Raw genomic sequence first — 22,595 nt, 5'->3', positions numbered from 1 at the left:
ACAGCAGCATCATTTCAGTATTATAGTAGTTATATTCCTGTACATAGGGGCAGTATTATAGTAGTTATATTCCTGTACATAGGAGCAGTATTATAGTAGTTCTATTCCTGTACATAGGGGCAGTATTATAGTAGTTATATTCCTGTACATAGGGGCAGTATTATAGTAGTTATATTCTTGTACATAGGGGCAGTATTATAGTAGTTATATTCTTGTGCATAGGAGCAGTATTATAGTAGTTATATTCTTGTACATAGGGGGCAGTATATAGTAGTTATATTCTTGTACATAGGAGCAGTATTATAGTAGTTATATTCTTGTATATAGGAGCAGTATTATAGTAGTTATATTCCTGTACATAGGGGGCAGTATTATAGTAGTTATATTCTTGTACATAGGGGCAGTATTATAGTAGTTATATTCTTGTACATAGGGGCAGTATTATAGTAGTTATATTCCTGCACATAGGGGGCAGTATTATAGCAGTTATATTCTTGTACATAGAGGCAGTATTATAGTAGTTATATTCTTGTACATAGGGGCAGTATTATAGTAGTTATATTCTTTCATATAGGGGCAGTATTATAGTAGTTATATTCTTGTACATAGGGGCAGTATTAAAGTAGATATATTCTTGAACATAGGGGGCAGTATTATAGTAGTTATATTCTTGTACATAGGGGGCAGTATTATAGTAGTTATATTCTTGTACATAGAGGCAATATTATAGTGATTATATTCTTGTACATAGAGGCAGTATTACAGTAGTTATATTCTTGTATATAGGGGCAGTATTATAGTAGATATATTCTTGTACATAGGGGGCAGTATTATAGTAGTTATATTCTTGTATATAGGGGCAGTATTAAAGTAGTTATATTCTTGTACATAGGGGGCAGTATTATAGTAGTTATATTCTTGTACATAGAGAGCAGTATTATAGTAGTTATATTCTTGTACATAGAGGCAGTATTATAGTGATTATATTCTAGTACATAGAGGCTGTATTACAGTAGTTATATTCTTGTATATCGGGGCAGTATTATAGTATTTATATTCTTATACATAGGGGCAGTATTATAGTAGTTATAGTCTTGTACATAGGGGCAGTATTATAGTAGTTACATTCTTATACATAGGGGCAGTATTATAGTAGTTATATTCTTGTACATAGGGGCAGTATTATAGTAGATATATTCTTGTACATAGGAGCAGTATTATAGTAGTTATATTCTTATACATAGGGGCAGTATTATAGTAGTTATATTCTTGTACATAGGGGCAGTATTATAGTAGTTATATTCTTGTACATAGGGGCAGTATTATAGTAGTTATATTCTTGTACATAGGGGACAGTATTATAGTAGTTATATTCTTGTACATAGGGAGCAGTATTATAGTAGTTATATTCTTGTACATAGGGGCAGTATTATAGTAGTTATATTCTTGTACATAGGGGCAGTATTATAGTAGTTATATTCCTGTACATAGGGGCAGTATTATAGTAGTTATATTCTTGTACATAGGGGCAGTATTATAGTATTTATATTCTTATACATAGGGGCAGTATTATAGTAGTTATATTCTTGTACATAGGGTTAGTATTATAGTAGTTATATTCTTGTACATAGGGGCAGTATTATAGTATTTATATTCTTATACATAGGGGCAGTATTATAGTAGTTATATTCTTGTACATAAGAGCAGTATTATAGTAGTTATATTCTTGTACATAGGGGCAGTAATATAGTAGTTATATTCTTGTACATAGGGGCAGTATTATAGTAGTTATATTCTTGTACATAGGGGGCAGTATTATAGTAGTTATATTCTTGTACATAGGGGCAGTATTATAGTGGTTATATTCTTGTACATAGGGGCAGTATTATAATAGTTATATTCTTGTACATAGGAGCAGTATTATAGTAGTTATATTCTTGTACATAGGGTCAGTATTATAGTAGTTATATTCTTGTACATAGGGGCAGTATTATAGTAGTTATATTCTTGTATATAGGGGCAGTATTGTAGTAGTTATATTCTTGTGCATAGGAGCATTATTATAGTAGTTATATTCTTGTACATAGGAGCAGTATTATAGTAGTTATATTCTTGTACATAGAGGCAGTATTATAGTAGTTATATTCTTGTACATAGAGGCAGTATTATAGTATTTATATTCTTATACATAGGGGCAGTATTATAGTAGTTATATTCTTGTATATAGGGGCAGTATTGTAGTAGTTATATTCTTGTACATAGGGGCAGTATTATAGTAGTTATATTCTTGTATATAGGAGCAGTATTATAGTAGTTATATTCTTGTATATAGGGGACAGTATTATAGTAGTTATATTCTTGTACATATGGGGCAGTATTATAGTAGTTATATTCTTGTACATAGAGGCAGTATTATAGTATTTATATTCTTGTACATAGGGGGCAGTATTATAGTAGTTATATTCTTGTATATAGGGGCAGTATTGTAGTAGTTATATTCTTGTACATAGGGGCAGTATTATAGTAGTTATATTCTTGTATATAGGAGCAGTATTATAGTAGTTATATTCTTGTATATAGGGGACAGTATTATAGTAGTTATATTCTTGTACATATGGGGCAGTATTATAGTAGTTATATTCTTGTACATAGGAGCAGTATTATAGTAGTTATATTCTTGTACATAGGGGCAATATTATAGTAGTTTTATTCTTGTACATAAGGGCAGTATTATAGTAGTTATATTCTTGTACATAGGGGCAATATTATAGTAGTTTTATTCTTGTACTACACTGTTGTAATCCTTAATGTATTATTATTATTATTATTATTATTATTATTTTCTTTCTTTCTGATACATTACAGGTGAGAGTGCAGATTTTATTATGTTGTTACGGAGATTGTTCTATGCATTGTAATCATGAATACATCTCCTGATATAAGATTTGCTGTTGTATATTCAGTATTGATTCGGGGATGTAATTGATATCACCCATGATCTTCATTACATCTTTGTATCTGGAAGTAATCAAAAGGGAAGACGTTCTCATTAGATTACCCAGTAATGCAGCCTGTGGTTTATGGCCTGTAATCTCCAGGGATTATGTCTAGGTATAGAAAAGGCTTTTGTTACATTTTGTATTGAGTGAATTGGAGTTGAGTTAAATAAAGCAAAAATAAAGAGGAATCTCATGCTCGAAAATTGGAGGCGAATGTTGTGGAAGAAAATAATGTTAAGTATACTTTACTCCCTTCCTAATATATGACATGTTGGTACGTCATATACCCGCACCTTCATATACTCTTGGCCAGGTGACCACTGTTCCCGGCTCTGACATCCGAGAATCCTCACAGACCATAATATGAGGATTCACAAGTCTGCGGTCACATAGAGCGACACATGGAGAGACTGCAGACTTGTGCCTTTAGACTAGACAATCCCTGTAAGTAAAAAGAAAACCACGCATGTGCGATATCTCCATAATCTTAATAACCTGGAGGATCATATTAATATTCCACCTCCTAACCGCCCTGGATTCAGCGGGACTGTCCCGATTTCAGGGCTCTCTCCCGCAGTCCTGCTGATCACTACTCTTGTCCTGGCTCCTCCTTTCAATTCAGTGAATAAATTAACTCAAGAAGAGCAGTGCATAAATTAAAGTCTTATCTGTTTTGGTTTTCCACAACAGGACTAGAACTCATGAGCTCTTTGTCCATAAGCAGCAGCTCTACCATTGAGCCGCTGCCTGTATTCGGAGGCTTTTGAAGATTTGGTAATCTTGACCTGTATTGCAGACAGAGAAGCCAGAAGCAGATTATTCAGCTACATAGAGATATAGATATATACACTACCTCAATGTAGGTGAAGGGAGAAGTCAGATTCTTTTGTTCCGATAAAATTACGATAAAGAAATTTGAGAAAAAAAAAGACAAAAATATAAGTTTATTTTTCACAAATGCATCAAACCATGACTTTTTTTCCCAGGTTTCCACTACATCACAAAATAGATGGCTTAATTTATGAGTACAGCTCGTCCCATTAAAAACAAGCCTTCATGCAGCTAGGAAAAAAATAAGTAAAAGTAAACACGTTTTGGCTTTTGGAAGAAAAGGAGGAAAAAAATGAAGGTGCAAAATCCCCCTGTTAAAAAGGGGTTAATGGTTATGAAGTTTCTTTCTTAGAACATGAGTGTCATGTCGAACTGTTGAAGTGTCTTCATCCCCCTCTTCTTCACCAGCCACAGGTCGTCATGGCGATTATCTGATTGGCCTGGAAGCTTAAGGTATTTATGACTTTGGGTGATGGTAGAACTAAAGCCAAAAGCTGCAGAGAAAGACAATTCTTTGTAATATTGGCGGGAAAACTCCCAAAGCAGGTTTTGAAGTGCGACTTTAATGCTAGAAAGATGAAAAACACATTGCCAGAATCCCTGCGTCGTGCGGAACCCAGCGCACCGTCTCACCTGACGAGGAGATCGACGGAATCACGACAAATTAGTATTGGCCAGTAAAATTGTGCTAGAGGCGTTGTGTTTGGTATCAATGTAACTGTAAAATCGAGATATTAAATATGACGCTAATATCTTTCACCTGTGTGACCCAGGGGCAAAGATATGAAAAACCCTAGAATTATGGAACTTTGTGACCATCTCAAGCCCAGCCCACAAGTGACTGTAAAATGATGTCACAGGCAAGGGGGGCTAGCAAGAGCATAAGAGACAGTTCCTGTCTTGGGGGCTCAGTCAGCACGTGGAGGGCATCATGAAGGGTGATGCTGGCCGATTCTAACATCTCTTGGAGACCCTCCCTCCATAAGCAGACGTCACTTCTATGGCAGAAGCTTAGTAAGTTTCACGTTTATACCTTTTATTTTATGTAACTGTTATGCCGTAATGTGTATTGTTCCCTTTTGTAAATTCTTGTATATTCTTTAAACACTGCCTATTTTCGGATTAAATATATAAAAATTTAAGAGTTTCTTTCCTTATGCTTTATATACGAATCCAAAACCCCGAAGGGCCTTATGCTATCTGTAACGGGTCCCCAGCTACCTGTAGAAAGTCTGGGTGGTGGCAGCGTAATTGTTATTGCATAGAATTATTGGAGTGCTATCATTAAGGGTACCGAGGTATATAAATATTCCATTAGCAGGAATCAGAGATATACATTTACCCTCGCTGTGAGACCTCCAATATTTGGCATTATCAGCTCAGCAGCCTCATCTTATGCATTGTCCTGCAGTACCAAAAGTGGCCTGCAGACAAGGGGGGCACTAGAGAGTAGTCGTGTGTAACAAATCAGTGAACAGCTGCGGATTTCTGAGGGACTTCCCCGGCTGTTCGTGACAAATTGGTGGCAAGCGGTGGGATATATAAAGCATTAGTGATCTGGTTTGAGCAATCATCCCTTTCACTAAAAACTTGCAAAAGTTTTGAGGATCGAACTCAGTGTTTAAATATACCTGGAACAATACTGTACGTGTAGCAGTTACCCCCTCCCTTCTCTCTTGTTTTCTATCCTATCTTTTATTTGGCAATTATGGAGGCTGTGTCAGAAGCCTGGTACAATCAGCAGAAGAAGGAAGTTCTTGCTGCACTCTGCAGATCCAAGTTGATTGATGGCCATGGCAAAACGAGGCAAGACCTCATTAAAGAACTTTTACAATGGGACGCAGAGCACGTTCATTCCCCCAGTGCTGGAGAAGAGGAGGCAAGCCAAGCCCAGGATAGTGCTTCTGCAGAGTCCCCACCATCAACTGCAAGCCAGAGCAGTGATCGGGGCAACATGGACTCTTTCCTGAAGATGGCTCTACAACAATTCGCTGCAGATGACCGGCAGGGACGGCTAAACCTCATTCAGCAATATCGAGAGGCTGAGAGAGCCGAGCGAGAGGCTGAGAGAGCCGAGCGAGAGGCTGAGCGAGCCGAGCGAGAGCGCCAAGCCCAGAGAGACCATGAATTGAATATCCTCAAAGCCCGGCAGCAGACATCTTCCTCACTAAACGGTGAGTCCAATAATGCCAGCAGCTTTAAGCCCCGACCGGAGCACTTTCTTGTGATGGAAAAGGACGGGGATTTGGACACCTTTCTGAGGGGATTTGAAAAGACTTGCTTGCAGTACCAGTTGCCCTCAACACAATGGGCACAATACTTAACCCCAGGGCTGCGAGGCAAGGCCCTGGACGCGTTTGCCAGTCTCCCTCAAGAGCAGAGTGGAGACTATGGGGCCATAAAGCAGGCCCTAGTACGGAAGTATCAGCTGACTCCGGAGGTGTACCGAAAAAAATTCCGGACCCTCCAGCTCGGACCTCATGACAGCTACAGCGATTTGGAGGGTGGGCTCCAGCGCACCTTTGACCAGTGGATCCAAGGACTGTCCGTTACAACCTTTGAGGAGTTAAAGGACCTCATGGTGAAGGACCAACTCCTACATGTCTGTCCTGTGGAGGTTCGACAGTTTGTTATGGACCGAGAGCCCAAGGAGGCCTCAAAAGCAGCCCAGATTGCCGACGCCTATGTGGCCAACCGTGCATCGGAGGTGCGTAAGCCGTCCACCACTAGCTGGAAAGGGGGTAAGATGACAACTACAACCACCCCTGCCCCTACCAGCCGACCTCCCGTAGGTCCTGTTTCATCCACCAGTGCCCGGCCCACCTCTGACACTCGCAGGTGTTTTTCCTGCAACCAGCCTGGACACCTCAGCTCTGGTTGCCCAGAGAGGCAGAAGAGGAACCCCACATCCAAGGCCCAAGGGCCTACTGGAACTGTCCTGTTGGCAAGGAAGGCGGGTGGTAGGGCCTGCGAAAACCTACACCCCGTCACCGTAGGCGGAACCCCCACTGTGGGGCTCAAGGACACTGGGGCCGACAGAACACTGGTCCGCCCTGAACTGGTACCCCCTGAAAACTTTATCCCGGGAAAAATCCTGACTGTCGCCTTGGCGGGGGGTGTCCACCAATCCTTCCCAATGGCCCTGATTCCCCTCGACTGGGGTGCTGGGAGAGGGTGGAGGGAAGTGGGGGTGGATGAACATCTACCAACCAATGTTTTATTGGGGACTGATCTGGGGCGATTAGTTGCACAATTTCTCCCTGATGATCCTCCCGAATCCAAAAAGTCAGGTGATACAAATGTTGTTGATCAGTCATGTGATGCAAGTGTTGTTAAATCATGTGATGCAAATGTTGTTGATAAGTCATGCGACCCGAATGCGGATACCCAGAACGTAATTACAAATGTTGTGCATGGTAATAAAGTGGAGATTTGTACAGGGGAACTCAGCCATGCCACGCGGCAGGGTGACGTGGCTGAGGACGACCCCAAGGTAGCAAGTGTCGGTGCTGACAGAGATGGAGGCAGACATGAGAACCACGAGGACAGTGGTCAAATGCAGCTGAGCAGTGTCACAGCGGACAGTAACACAGCCAGTAGTACCTGTCAGGCTGATGGGGAAGAGTGGTTATTCCCCGGGGAGACAGCCTTCATCGGTGCTGTCACCCGCAGTCAGAGTGCCCAGAACGCAAATGAAACCTTGCCTTCTGACACCTCTTCACCCAGAGGGATAACGGAACTGGTTACGGACCCAGAGCAGGTCCCAGAGGGTCCTGGTGAGGTTGGAACCTTAACGTCACTTTTGGCTGCTTCTAGCCAAGAGTTTCAGGTGGCTCTACGAACTGATGCCAGTCTAGAGACGTTAAGGGACCTCGCAGAGAAGCCCTCTTCCGAGACCGATAAGGAGAGGGTATTCTGGGACCAGGGAAAGTTGTACCGGGAGACAATTCCCTGTAACCCCCAACAAGAGTGGCTGAAGGAAAGACAGCTGGTGGTGCCTCACCGCTTTAGGAGTGAGTTGCTGCGGATTGCCCATGAGATCCCACTCGCCGGACACTTGGGGGTTAGCAAAACCAAGGCTCGGCTGTCTCACCACTTCTATTGGCCCAAAATGGGGACAGATGTTGCCAACTACTGCCGCTCCTGTATCACATGTCAAAGAGTGGGAAAGTCAGGGCCTGCTCCCAAAGCTCCCCTGATCTCTTTGCCGGTGATAGAGGAGCCTTTCCAGAGGGTCGCTGTGGACATTGTCGGGCCTCTGGCCGTCCCCAGCAGCTCTGGAAAACGGTTCGTCCTTACTGTGGTAGACTATGCTACCCGGTATCCGGAGACAGTGGCTCTGTCCTCAGTTAGAGCCGATAAGGTGGCAGATGCCCTCTTGACCATATTCTCCCGAGTAGGATTTCCCAGGGAGATGCTTACCGACCAGGGGACTCAGTTCATGTCTCGTCTAATGGAGGCTCTCTGTAAGAAAATGCAGGTGCGGCATCTGATATCAAGCGCTTATCACCCACAGACCAATGGTTTGTGTGAGCGATTTAATGGTACACTTAAGCAGATGCTTAAGATGCTGGTTGAGTCACATGGACGCGACTGGGAGCGGTATCTCTCACACCTGCTGTTTGCCTACAGAGAGGTACCACAGGCCTCAACGGGGTTTTCCCCCTTCGAGCTCCTGTATGGCAGACGAGTCCGGGGGCCTCTTGGTCTGGTAAGGGAATCCTGGGAAGAGGAACTGAATTCCCCAGAAGTGTCCGTTGTGGAGTATGTCATTCGGCTCCGTGACAAAATGCAGTCAATGACGCAGATGGTGCATGAGAATATGGCGCAAGCCCAGGCCAGCCAGAAGCGATGGTACGACCAACACGCTCGAGAGCGGGTGTACGAAGTGGGTCAGAAGGTGTGGGTCCTAGTCCCAATGACCCAGAACAAGCTTCAGGCGGCCTGGGAGGGTCCATACCTGGTGCATCAGCGCCTCAATGACGTAAACTATGTGGTCACCATCGACCATGCCAGGAAGAGGCAAAAGGTCTTCCATGTCAACATGATGAAAGCTCATCATGACAGGGAAGCCTTTGCTCTTCCTGTGTGTAGTCTTCCCGAGGAAGGCGAAAGTGAAGTCTTGGTGGACTTGCTCGCCTCAGCCCGGGATGGAGGGTCTATCGAGGAGGCGGCATTCAACCCACAGCTATCCTTGGACCAAAAGTCCCAGCTGCGGGAGGTATTCCGGCCCTACCTGATGACCTTCACGAATGTCCCAGGGAAGACATCCCTAGCCACCCACCAGGTGGACACAGGGAGTCATTCCCCAGTTCGTCAACCCCCATACCGTGTCTCCCTAGAGGTACAAAAGGACATAAAAAGGGAGATCGATGAAATGCTAGTCCTGGGAGTGATCCAGAGGTCCAAAAGTGCATGGGCCTCGCCTGTAGTCTTGGTTCCAAAAAAGGACCGGACAACCCGGTTTTGTGTGGACTACAGGAGGCTAAATGCAATCACAGCACCCGATGCGTACCCAATGCCACGCATCGACGAGTTACTGGATTGCTTAGCCGGGGCCCAGTACCTGACCATCATGGACCTGAGTCGAGGGTACTGGCAGATTCCTATGTCCAAGGAAGCACAGGAAAGGTCCGCCTTCATCACCCCATTCGGGCTGTATGAATCCCTCGTCATGCCCTTTGGCATGAGAAATGCTCCTGCCACTTTCCAGCGATTGGTCGACCAGCTGCTCGAGGGACTAGGAGGGTTTGCAGTAGCTTACCTGGATGACATTGCCATCTTTAGTCCCACTTGGGAGGAACACCTGGGGCACCTGGAGCAGGTGCTCAGGCGGATCCAAAGCGCTGGTCTGACTATAAAGCCAGGGAAGTGTCAGATCGGCATGACGGAGGTACAGTACCTTGGACACAGAGTGGGTGGCGGGACCCTGAAACCAGAGCCAGGGAAGGTTGATGCCATCACCTCCTGGCCTACCCCCAAGTCAAAGAAGCAGGTGATGTCCTTCTTGGGTACGGCAGGGTACTATAGGAAGTTTGTTCCTAACTATAGTGCTCTTGCTAAGCCGTTGACGGACCTCACCAAAAAGAAGCTACCGCAAGTAGTCACCTGGACAGATGACTGTGAACGGTCCTTCAGGGCACTAAGAGCTGCCCTCGCCAGTTCCCCAATCCTACAAGCCCCGGACTTCACCCGACGGTTCATAGTTCAGACAGATGCCAGTGCGTTTGGCCTTGGTGCAGTACTCAGCCAGGTAAATGGGAAGGGAGAAGAGCATCCGGTGATGTTTCTCAGCCGCAAGCTCTTATCCCGGGAAGTGGCCTACGCCACTGTGGAGAAGGAGTGCCTCTCTATAGTGTGGGCCCTGCGGAAACTGCAGCCCTACCTATATGGACGCAACTTCACCATAGTGACAGACCACAACCCTCTCAGCTGGCTACATCGGGTGGCCGGAGACAATGGTAAGCTACTGCGGTGGAGCTTGGCACTACAGCAGTATGACTTTACCATTCAACACAGGAAGGGTGTTGAGCATGGCAACGCTGATGGGCTGTCCCGGCAGGGGGATGCCAGCGAGGTAGGCTTAGGAGACGATTGGCAAATCAATCTCCCATGCTACCTCAAAAAGTGGGAGGTGTCATGTCGAACTGTTGAAGTGTCTTCATCCCCCTCTTCTTCACCAGCCACAGGTCGTCATGGCGATTATCTGATTGGCCTGGAAGCTTAAGGTATTTATGACTTTGGGTGATGGTAGAACTAAAGCCAAAAGCTGCAGAGAAAGACAATTCTTTGTAATATTGGCGGGAAAACTCCCAAAGCAGGTTTTGAAGTGCGACTTTAATGCTAGAAAGATGAAAAACACATTGCCAGAATCCCTGCGTCGTGCGGAACCCAGCGCACCGTCTCACCTGACGAGGAGATCGACGGAATCACGACAAATTAGTATTGGCCAGTAAAATTGTGCTAGAGGCGTTGTGTTTGGTATCAATGTAACTGTAAAATCGAGATATTAAATATGACGCTAATATCTTTCACCTGTGTGACCCAGGAGCAAAGATATGAAAAACCCTAGAATTATGGAACTTTGTGACCATCTCAAGCCCAGCCCACAAGTGACTGTAAAATGATGTCACAGGCAAGGGGGGCTAGCAAGAGCATAAGAGACAGTTCCTGTCTTGGGGGCTCAGTCAGCACGTGGAGGGCATCATGAAGGGTGATGCTGGCCGATTCTAACATCTCTTGGAGACCCTCCCTCCATAAGCAGACGTCACTTCTATGGCAGAAGCTTAGTAAGTTTCACGTTTATACCTTTTATTTTAATGTAACTGCTATGCCGTAATGTGTATTGTTCCCTTTTGTAAATTCTTGTATATTCTTTAAACACTGCCTATTTTCGGATTAAATATATAAAAATTTAAGAGTTTCTTTCCTTATGCTTTATATACGAATCCAAAACCCCGAAGGGCCTTATGCTATCTGAAACGGGTCCCCAGCTACCTGTAGAAAGTCTGGGTGGTGGCAGCGTAATTGTTATTGCATAGAATTATTGGAGTGCTATCATTAAGGGTACCGAGGTATATAAATATTCCATTAGCAGGAATCAGAGATATACATTTACCCTCGCTGTGAGACCTCCAATATTTGGCATTATCAGCTCAGCAGCCTCATCTTATGCATTGTCCTGCAGTACCAAAAGTGGCCTGCAGACAAGGGGGGCGCTAGAGAGTAGTCGTGTGTAACAAATCAGTGAACAGCTGCGGATTTCTGAGGGACTTCCCCGGCTGTTCGTGACAATGAGGTTATTTCGGGTGGACGCCATGCTTCACTTCTTGCCCTTTAAACCCTTTCCATTATCACTACCATATTGAATCCTTCTCAGGACGCCCATACAGACGGCGAGTGGCCACCGGTGAAGGACAAGTCCCAGGACTACACGCTGCTCCACCTGAGCCGCAATGACACGCACACAGTCCTGAGAGTCTGGCGGCAATGGTTCACGTGTGATCGTCACGATCATGAAATTGAGGTGAGTATATATTTATATATAGCTATGTAATAAAGCAGAATAATTATTATTTATTAATATTTTACCAGACATTGCAGTTTATTTTATGTACAAAATAATCAAAATATAAAATAAAGATTATATATACATACAGTACAGACCAAAAGTTTGGACACACCTTCTCATTCAAAGAGTTTTCTTTATTTTCATGACTCTGAAAATTGTAGATTCACATTGAAGGCATCAAAACTATGAATTAACACATGTGGAATGAAATACTTAACAAAAAAGTGTGAAACAACTGAACATGTGTCTTCAAAGTAGCCACCTTTTGCTTTGATTACTGCTTTGCACACTCTTGGTATTCTCTTGATGAGCTTCAAGAGGTAGTCACCGGAAATGGTCTTCCAACAGTCTTGAAGGAGTTCCCAGAGATGCTTAGCACTTGTTGGCCCTTTTGCCTTCACTCTGCGGTCCAGCTCACCCCAAACCATCTCGATTGGGTTCAGGTCTGGTGACTGTGGAGGCCAGGTCATCCGGCGTAGCACCCATCACTCTCCTTCTTAGTCAAATAGCCCTTACACAGCCTGGAGGTGTGTTTGGGGTCATTGTTCTGTTGAAAAATAAATGATGGTCCAACTAAACATAAACCAGATGGAATAGCATGCCGCTGCAAGATGCTGTGGTAGCCATGCTGGTTCAGTATGCCTTCAATTTTGAATAAATCCCCAACAGTGTCACCAGCAAAGCATCCCCACACCATCACACCTCCTCCTCCATGCTTCACGGTGGGAACCAGCCATGTAGAGTCCATCCGTTCACCTTTTCTGCGTCGCACAAAGACATGGTGGTCGGATCCAAAGATCTCAAATTTGGACTCATCAGACCAAAGCACAGATTTCCACTGGTCAAATGTCCATTCCCTGTGTTCTTTAGCCCAAACAAGTCTCTTCTGCTTGTTGCCTGTCCTTAGCAGTGGTTTCCTAGCAGCTATTTTACCATGAAGGCTGCTGCACAAAGTCTCCTCTTAACAGTTGTTTTATAGATGTGTCTGCTGCTAGAACTCTGTGTGGCATTGACCTGGTCTCTAATCTGAGCTGCTGTGAACCTGCGATTTCTGGGGCTGGTGACTCGGATAAACTTATCCTCCGCAGCAGAGGTGACTCTTAGTCTTCCTTTCCTGCGGCGGTCCTCATGTGAGCCAGTCTCTTTGTAGCGTTTGATCGTTTTTGCCACTGCACTTGGGGACACTTTCAAAGTTTTCCCAATTTTTCGGACTGACTGACCTTCATTTCTTAACGTAATGATGGCCCCTCGTTTTTCTTTACTCAGCTGCTTTTTTCTTGTCATAATACAAATTCTAACAGTCTATTCAGTAGGACTATCAGCTGTGTATCCACCAGACTTCTGCACAACACAACTGATGGTCCCAACCCCATTTATAAGGCAAGAAATCCCACTTATTAAACCTGACAGGGCACACCTGTGACGTGAAAACCATTTCCGGTGACTACTTCTTGAAGCTCATCAAGAGAATGCCAAGAGTGTGCAAAGCAGTAATCAAAGCAAAAGGTGGCTACTTTGAAGAACCGAGAATATAAGACATATTTTCAGTTGTTTCACACTTTTTTGTTCAGTATTTCATTCCACATGTGGTAATTCATAGTTTTGATGCCTTCAATGTGAAGCTACAATTTTCAGTCATGAAAATAAAGAAAACTCTTTGAATGAGAAGGTGTGTCCAAACTTTTGGTCTGTACTGCACATTATATTACTGATCCTGTACTGATCATGAACTCTATTACTATGTCATTTTTGGTCCTGGATAAACCCTTGAGAAAGTTATAAAAAACGTTTAGTATAGTAAAAATTCAGGTAATTGATTGCAGTTTCTTCAGTGCTCTAGGAGAATCTAATTATTTGTACAGTCTTAACATGTGATACAATGGCCCCGTGATATAATTCAAACAGCCCCTTGTCATAGTCATGTGACAGGACGTGACATTCTTAAAGCTCATAAAACCTGCATAAAATAGCAGAAGAGTTGGATCACAAGTCTGTGATATGTAAAGAAATTAATCTTCTCCTTACTGAGCACAACGCTGATTATCTCCAGCGTTAATGTGTATTTGTATTCCCGTTCTGCGCAGTCAATCCCCATGCTCTGCTATAAAGTTGTCGGGCCAATGGAGCAGAATGAAGCTGATTATTATTCTCATTCTATTCGGAGAGAAGATATATTTCTTCATATATCGCAGCCCAGCTCCTGGCCAACTGATGTCTGTTGGATCTGGCTCTTCTGGCAGTTGAGACACTTGTCTCTGGAGCTGTATGTCTCAGTCTGGAACTCAGTCCTGACATGGGACTATGGGGTACTTTGCATGCTGCGAAATCGCTAGCCGATAATAGCAATGCCGAGCGCGATAGTCCCCGCCCCCGTCGCACATGCGATATCTTGTGATAGCTGCCGTAGCGAACATTATCGCTACGGCAGCTTCACACGCACTTACCTGCCCTGCGACGTCGCTCTGGCCAGCAACCCACCTCCTTCCTAAGGGGGCGGGTCGTGCGCCGTCACAGCGATGTCACACGGCAGGTGGCCAATAGAAGCGAAGGGGCGGAGATGAGCGGGACGTAAACATCCCGCCCACCTCCTTCCTTACGCATAGCCGGTGGAGGCAGGTAAGGAGATGTTCCTCGCTCCTGCGGCTTCATACACAGCGATGTGTGCTACCGCAGGAACGAGGAACAATATCGCATCTCCTATTGGTGCGACATTATGAAAATGTCCAACACTACACAGATCACCGATTTACGACGCTTTTGCGATCGTTTATCGGTGCATCTAGGCTTTACACGTTGCGAAGTCGTTACAGGCACCGGATGTGCGTCACTTTCGATTTGACCCCGACGATATCGCAGTAGCGATGTCGCAACGTGCAAAGTACCCCTAAGTTTGAGTATTATCACAGATGCCATTTTATCACATTCTCAGAGATCCTCTTCATTGTCTTCTACTTAATTTACAATCTGGTTCTATCCCTAGAATGACACCGTGAGAGTGAGCGTTGTTTTTGGGGACGGAGAACAATTGGAGCTAACGGATGACAACACATTCCGAAAATCTATTTTTTTCTTGGAACTCCTGTACCATCCGAAGTATCCTGAAGTAATGATACGCCATGATTTCATCCTGAACGATGTAAGGACCAGAAATTGTCAACTATTCAGCAGTTCTCTTTACAAAGAAGCCAGGAGGTCATTGCTGCAAGATAACATGGCCAACCACAGGGCCAAAAAAGTATAGGCGAGGAGGTAGACGTGATGTGCTGAGGGAGGTCAGTGCTCCTTAAAGGGAAAAGCTGTATCAGAAAATAGGTGAGGAGGTAGACGTGATGTGCTGAGGGAGGTCAGTGCTCCTTAAAGGGAAAACTATGAGAAAATAGGTGAGGAGTTAGACGTGATGTGCTGAGGGAGGTCAGTGCTCCTTAAAGGGAAAAGCTGTATGAGAAAATAGGTGAGGAGGTAGACGTGATGTTCTGAGGGAGGTCAGTGCTCCTTAAAGGGAAAACTATGAGAAAATAGGTGAGGAGGTAGATGTGATGTGCTGAGGGAGGTCAGTGCTCCTTAAAGGGAAAAGCTGTATGAGAAAATAGGTGAGGAGGTAGATGTGATGTGCTGAGGGAGGTCATTGCTCCTTAAAGGGAAAAGCTGTATGAGAAAATAGGTGAGGAGGTAGATGTGATGTGCTGAGGGAGGTCAGTGCTCCTTAAAGGGAAAAGCTGTATGAGAAAATAGGTGAGGAGGTAGATGTGATGTGCTGAGGGAGGTCATTGCTCCTTAAAGGGAAAAGCTGTATGAGAAAATAGGTGAGGAGGTAGACGTGATGTGCTGAGGGAGGTCAGTGCTCCTTAAAGGGAAAAGCTGTATGAGAAAATAGGTGAGGAGGTAGACGTGATGTTCTGAGGGAGGTCAGTGCTCCTTAAAGGGAAAACTATGAGAAAATAGGTGAGGAGGTAGATGTGATGTGCTGAGGGAGGTCAGTGCTCCTTAAAGGGAAAAGCTGTATGAGAAAATAGGTGAGGAGGTAGATGTGATGTGCTGAGGGAGGTCATTGCTCCTTAAAGGGAAAAGCTGTATGAGAAAATAGGTGAGGAGGTAGATGTGATGTGCTGAGGGAGGTCATTGCTCCTTAAAGGGAAAAGCTGTATGAGAAAATAGGTGAGGAGGTAGATGTGATGTGCTGAGGGAGGTCATTGCTCCTTAAAGTGAAAACTATGAGAAAATAGGTGAGGAGGTAGATGTGATGTGCTGAGGGAGGTCAGTGCTCCTTAAAGGGAAAAGCTGTATGAGAAAATAGGTGAGGAGGTAGATGTGATGTGCTGAGGGAGGTCAGTGCTCCTTAAAGGGAAAACTATGAGAAAATAGGCGAAGAGGTAGATGTGATGTGCTGAGGGAGGTCAGTGCTCCTTAAAGGGAAATGTTGTATCAGAAAATAGGTGAGGAGGTAGACGTGATGTGCTGAGGGAGGTCAGTGCTCCTTAAAGGGAAAAGCTGTATCAGAAAATAAGTGAGGAGGTAGATGTGATGTGCTGAGGGAGGTCAGTGCTCCTTAAAGGGAAAAGCTGTATCAGAAAATAGGTGAGGAGGTAGATGTGATGTGCTGAGGGAGGTCAGTGCTCCTTAAAGGGAAAAGTTGTATCAAAAGATAGTCGAGGAGGTAGATGTGATGTGCTGAGGGAGGTCAGTGCTCCTTAAAGGGAAATGTTGTATCAGAAAATAGGTGAGGAGGTAGATGTGATGTGCTGAGGGAGGTCAGTGCTCCTTAAAGGGAAATGTTGTATCAGAAAATAGGTGAGGAGGTAGACGTGATGTGCTGAGGGAGGTCAGTGCTCCTTAAAGGGAAAAGTTGTATCAAAAGATAGTCGAGGAGGTAGACGTGATGTGCTGAGGGAGGTCAGTGCTCCTTAAAGGGAAAAGCTGTATCAGAAAATAAGTGAGGAGGTAGATGTGATGTGCTGAGGGAGGTCAGTGCTCCTTAAAGGGAAAAGCTGTATCAGAAAATAGGTGAGGAGGTAGATGTGATGTGCTGAGGGAGGTCAGTGCTCCTTAAAGGGAAAAGCTGTATCAGAAAATAGGTGAGGAGGTAGATGTGATGTGCTGAGGGAGGTCAGTGCTCCTTAAAGGGAAAAGCTGTAGCAGAAAATAGGTGAGGAGGTAGACGTGATGTGCTGAGGGAGGTCAGTGCTCCTTAAAGGGAAAAGTTGTATCAAAAGATAGTCGAGGAGGTAGATGTGATGTGCTGAGGGAGGTCAGTGCTCCTTAAAGGGAAATGTTGTATCAGAAAATAGGTGAGGAGGTAGACGTGATGTGCTGAGGGAGGTCAGTGCTCCTTAAAGGGAAAAGCTGTATGAGAAAATAGGTGAGGAGGTAGATGTGATGTGCTGAGGGAGGTCAGTGCTCCTTAAAGGGAAAAGTTGTATCAGAAAATAGGTGAGGAGGTAGATGTGATGTGCTGAGGGAGGTCAGTGCTCCTTAAAGGGAAAAGCTGTATCAGAAAATAGGTGAGGAGGTAGACGTGATGTGCTGAGGGAGGTCAGTGCTCCTTAAAGGGAAAAGCTGTATCAGAAAATAGGTGAGGAGGTAGACGTGATGTGCTGAGGGAGGTCAGTGCTCCTTAAAGGGAAAAGTTGTATCAAAAGATAGTCGAGGAGGTAGATGTGATGTGCTGAGGGAGGTCAGTGCTCCATAAAGGGAAAAGTATCAGAAAATAGGTGAGGAGGTAGACGAGATGTGCTGAGAGAGGTCAGTGCTCCTTAAAGGGAAAAGTTGAATCAGAAAATAAGTGAGGAGGTAGACGAGATGTGCTGAGGGAGGTCAGTGCTCCTTAAAGGGAAAATCTGTATCAGAAAATAGGAGAAGAGATAGATGTGATGTGCTGAGGGAGGTCAGTGCTCCTTAAAGGGAAAAGTATCAGAAAATAGGTGAGGAGATAGACGAGATGTGCTGAGGGAGGTCAGTGCTCCTTAAAGGGAAAAGTTGCTTTAGAAAATAGGTGAGGAGGTAGACGTGATGTGCTGAGGGAGGTCAGTGCTCCTTAAAGGGAAAAGTTGTATCAGAAAATGTTATCGTTTAACCTGATGATGACCACATATGATAAATTTATGCCATGTAGTCACAGCGGCTGTATGGTGTTGAATTAAAAAAAAGTTCTCTTTACAAAGAAGAAAGGAGGTCATTGCTGCAAGATAACACGGACAACCACAGGGCTAAAAAAGAAAAATCTATAAAAAAAAGAAAAATCTATAAAAAAAAAATAAGTATAGGTGAGGAGGTAGACATGATGTGCTGAGGGAGGTCAGTGCTACTTAAAGGGAAAAGTATCAGAAAATAGGTGAGGAGGTAGACGTGATGTGCTGAGGGAGGTCAGTGCACCTTAAAGGGAAAAGTTGTATCAGAAAATGTTATCGTTTAACCTGATGATGACCACATATGATAAATGTATGCCATGTAGTCACAGCGGCTGTATGGTGCTGAATTAAAAAAAAAGTTGATCTGCGGCACCAGAGAGTGACCTCTGCTGAGTGCACCGTACGAGCAAAGCACTTTTCTTTCTTACACCAATAGATGAACACATTTTGACTTGGTTATTGTAAACTGTAGGCAGGTTTTCCTATAGACCATTGTACAGTGCATGATACTTGATATCAACCCTTACATCAGCTTTAAACTCTGGACATGTTTTTCTTTTATTTTTCCTCATCAGTTTCTTATTCCGGAAGTAGATACAAGTTATGCATGTACGTTCCTTCCAATGCCCCGGGTGCCCAAAAAACATCATATTATAAGGGTAAGTCCATGTTATGTCATATGCAACAGAAATGTGCAGACCAGGCAGAAAAGAGTTACATATGGGTCATATGAGCCCAGTGGCCAGAGTCATCACTATAGGGCAAAGTGTGACCGAGACAGCAGAAGGGCTCAAACCGGTGACTGCGGGCCGCACCATGCTGTATTTAGGAGGCTGTCTGGTGGTTCATACTGTATATGTGAGGGCTCATACTGTATGGATGGACTTATACTGTGTGTAGGGGCTATGTAGGACTCATGCTGTATATAAAGAGCTATGTGAGGTCTCAATCCTGTGTGTAGGGAGCTATGTGGGGCTCATACTGTATATAGGGGGCTATGTGAGGGCTCATACTGTATATAGGGGGCTATGTGAGGCTCATACTGTACGAGTTAGGCCAGGGCTCATACTGTATATAGGGGGCTATGTGAGGGCTCATACTGTATATAGGGGGCTATGTGAGGCTCATACTGTATATAGGGTTCTATGTGAGGCTCATACTGTACGAGTTATGCCAGGGCTCATACTGTATATAGGGGGCTATGTGAGGGCTCATACTATATGTAGATGGCTGTGTGGGGGCTCATACTATATATGGGTGCTATGTGGGGTATCATACTGTATGTAGGGGCTATGTGGGGGTTCATGCTGTATATAGGGGCTATGTGGGGTATCATACTGTATGTAGGGGCTATGTGGCAGCTCATGTTGTATGTTGGTGGGTCATGTGGGGGCTCATACTGTATATAGGGAGCTATGTGAGGGTTAACCCTGTGTGTAGGGAGCTATGTGAGACTCATACTGTATATAGTGGGCTATGTAAGGGGCTAATGTCGCGGGCGGGGAGGAGGGTGTCAGCACACTACGCTCACCCCTTCTGCTCGGGTCCGGCAACTGCTGCTCAGTGGTGGCTCGAGCGGTGGGCCGGATCCCGGGGGTTTCTCGAGCGGCACTCCTCGCCCGTGAGTGAAAGGGGGTTGTTGGGTGTGGGGATTGTTTATTGTCCGTGACGCCACCCACGGTTGTGGTGATTTCACCACCGCTGCTCAATACGGGGATCCCGGGGATGGTGATGCGGAGCAGCCAGGTGTTGTGTTGCCCCTCCGTGGGTAGGGGTTGGTGATCCCGGGGCCCGGTGATGGCTTGGGAGGTGCCGGGCCTGGTGGGCGCAGGGACGCGGGGGGGCAGCGCTGTGCCTTGCGGCACTGTGGTACTCACTCAGCCTGAGACGTTGACACAGTTTTTACGGTAAACCAAACGGCTGGTAAGACGGTCCCATGGACGGCTGCGATTGCTCTCCCAGTAGGTGACGGTGATGTCCCTCTTCCTTGCACCTTTGTGTACTTGTTGGTTGCGATGGGTCCCCACCGGTAACCCGCTCCCCGGCTTCAAGCTGGGCCGGAGGAGCTCTACTCTTTGCCCGCAGGCGCTGGCCCTCAGAAACTGGTGCCCTGGCGGTGGCGGTGTCTCTGTTGTACAGGTTGGGCTGTTGCCTTCACTCGGGACTTGGTTGTTGGGGGATCTACGTCCCCTTCACTGACGGATTCGGCAATTTACGGCGACTCCAAGCCTTGCCGGGGTCCGAGAGGCCCCTGCCCTGGTGCTGACTGTCCTTCGGAACACTGCTCCAGACCACCGGGCACACAGCCTACGGGGTCCTTCCAGGAACTTCCAAACGGTCCCCCTCCAGACAGTCACCGCCGTTGCTGACCTTGCTGACCTGTCCTGCACACAGCTGGACTACTTCAGGCTTTTCTCTCTCTGTCACCACTCTTGCTTTCCTCCTTTACCACTTTACTTTCTTCTACTTTCACTTCCTTAGCTCATCTTAGCTGTTTACTCCTTCACTTCCCTAGCTTATCTGCCTGGTTTTTCCCGCCTCTAGAGCTGTGAACTCCTCGGTGGGCGAAGCCCACCGCCTGGCCCACCCCCTGGTGTGAATCATCAGCCTCTGGAGGAAGGCAACAAGGATTTCTGGTTAGCTGTGATGTGCCTACCTGGAGTGTGGGGTGTGGTGGTGTTGTGACCTGTGACCCCTGGCTTGCCCAGGGCGACACACTAATACTGTATATAGGGGGCTATGTGAGGGCTCATACTATATGTAGATGGCTGTGTGGGGGCTCATACTATATATGGGTGCTATGTGGGGTATCATACTGTATGTAGGGGCTATGTGGGGGTTCATGCTGTATATAGGGGCTATGTGGGGTATCATACTGTATGTAGGGGCTATGTGGCAGCTCATGTTGTATGTTGGTGGGTCATGTGGGGGCTCATACTGTATATAGGGGGCTATGTGAGGGTTAACCCTGTGTGTAGGGAGCTATGTGAGACTCATACTGTATATAGTGGGCTATGTAAGGGGCTAATACTGTATATAGGGGGCTATGTGAGGGCTCATACTATCTATAGGTGGCTGTTTGGGGGTTCATACTGTATAAGGGGCTATGTGGGGGATAGTACTGTATATAGAGGCTATGTGGGGATTTGTGCTTTATACTGGGGGATATATGAGGGCTTATACTGTATATAGAGGCTATGTGGGGATTTGTGCTTTATACTGGGGGATATATGAGGGCTTATACTGTATATAGAGGCTATGTAGGGATTTGTGCTGTATATAGGGAATATGTGGCGGCTCATGCTGTATATTGGTGGCTCATGTGTGGGCTTATACTGTATATAGGGGGCTATGTGAGGGTTCACCCTTTGTGTAGGCAGCCATGTGAGACTCAAACTGTATATAGTGGGCTATGTGAGGGCTCATACTGTATATAGGGGGATACGTGAGGGCTCATACTATATGTAGATGGCTGTGTGGGGGCTCATATGGTATAAGGGGGCTATGTGGGGGATCATACCGTATAAGGGGGCTATGTGAGGGTTAACCCTGTGTGTAGGGAGCTATGTGAGACTCATACTGTATATAGTGGGCTATGTGAGGGCTCATACTGTATATAGGGGGATACGTGAGGGCTCATACTATATGTAGATGGCTGTGTGGGGGCTCATACGGTATAAGGAGGCTATGTGGGGGATCATACTGTATATAGGGGCTACGTGGGGATTTATGCTGTATATAGGGGCTATGTGGGGGCTCATACTGTATATAGGGGCTACGTGGGGATTTGTGCTGTATATAGGGGCTATGTGGGGGCTCATACTGTATATAGGGGCTACGTGGGGATTTGTGCTGTATATAGGGGCTATGTGGGGGCTCATGCTGTATGTTGGTGGGCCATGTGTGGGCTCATACTGTATATAGGGGGATGTCACCATAGTGAATTCTGTTCAATATTAAGTGATGCGATTAATAATAATATAAAATACTTAATATAATTAGTATGTATATATTAATATTGAGCAGAATTAATTCCAGCCTCTTGGCTCGACCTCCACACCGGTCACGGTTTCTCATGTGGCCCCTCGGGAAATTAATAGCCCACCCCTGCTATAGGCTGTGCAGAGATCGCAACCACACTTGGTGCCAGAATCTGAGTCCGTCTGACCCAATGTTTATTTCTTTCGGAATGAAGTAAAGTTTTTAATGGGGCAAATATAATCTATTAATCAATTTTTCATTTTTTTAGGGGAGGAATGCAAAAATAAAGCTCATTTCTATAGCTTGTAATGCCAGACACAACCACGGAACGGGCGTGGCGCTATTTCTTAAAGGAACCAGCCATATTTTTCTAGTCTTTTATGATCCCTTATAATTGTTACTCTTTCTCTAGAGATCCTTTTTAGTTTTTGTATTACTTCTTTTTATATATCCTCCTTTTTTTTTTTTTGCTACCTGAGCAGTATGAAGCAATTGAAGACCCCGTCAGTCTCGGCATAGTGCACCACATCCTGATATATTTTTGTCCAAATAAGACCGAAATTACATCAGAAGTCGGAGACTGCTACG

General features: G+C 45.2%; 1 protein-coding gene across 1 annotated transcript in view; it reads left to right on the top strand.

Annotated features, from left to right (window-relative positions):
* The window catches only part of LOC142313210 (putative DBH-like monooxygenase protein 2), a 79,152-nt gene that overhangs the window by 357 nt on the left and 56,200 nt on the right, over window positions 1–22,595 (top strand). Inside the window, exons 2-5 of the mRNA XM_075352192.1 lie at window positions 11,710–11,856; window positions 14,882–15,037; window positions 18,602–18,685; window positions 22,490–22,595. The exon at window positions 22,490–22,595 is cut by the window's right edge and continues 62 nt beyond it. Coding sequence (XP_075208307.1) covers window positions 11,710–11,856; window positions 14,882–15,037; window positions 18,602–18,685; window positions 22,490–22,595 — 493 coding nt within the window. The remainder of the gene's footprint in view (window positions 1–11,709; window positions 11,857–14,881; window positions 15,038–18,601; window positions 18,686–22,489) is intronic.

The sequence above is a fragment of the Anomaloglossus baeobatrachus genome, chromosome 5 (assembly GCF_048569485.1).
Source record: "Anomaloglossus baeobatrachus isolate aAnoBae1 chromosome 5, aAnoBae1.hap1, whole genome shotgun sequence".
Taxonomy (NCBI): domain Eukaryota; kingdom Metazoa; phylum Chordata; class Amphibia; order Anura; family Aromobatidae; genus Anomaloglossus; species Anomaloglossus baeobatrachus.
This window is presented reverse-complemented; position numbering and strand designations above follow the sequence as displayed.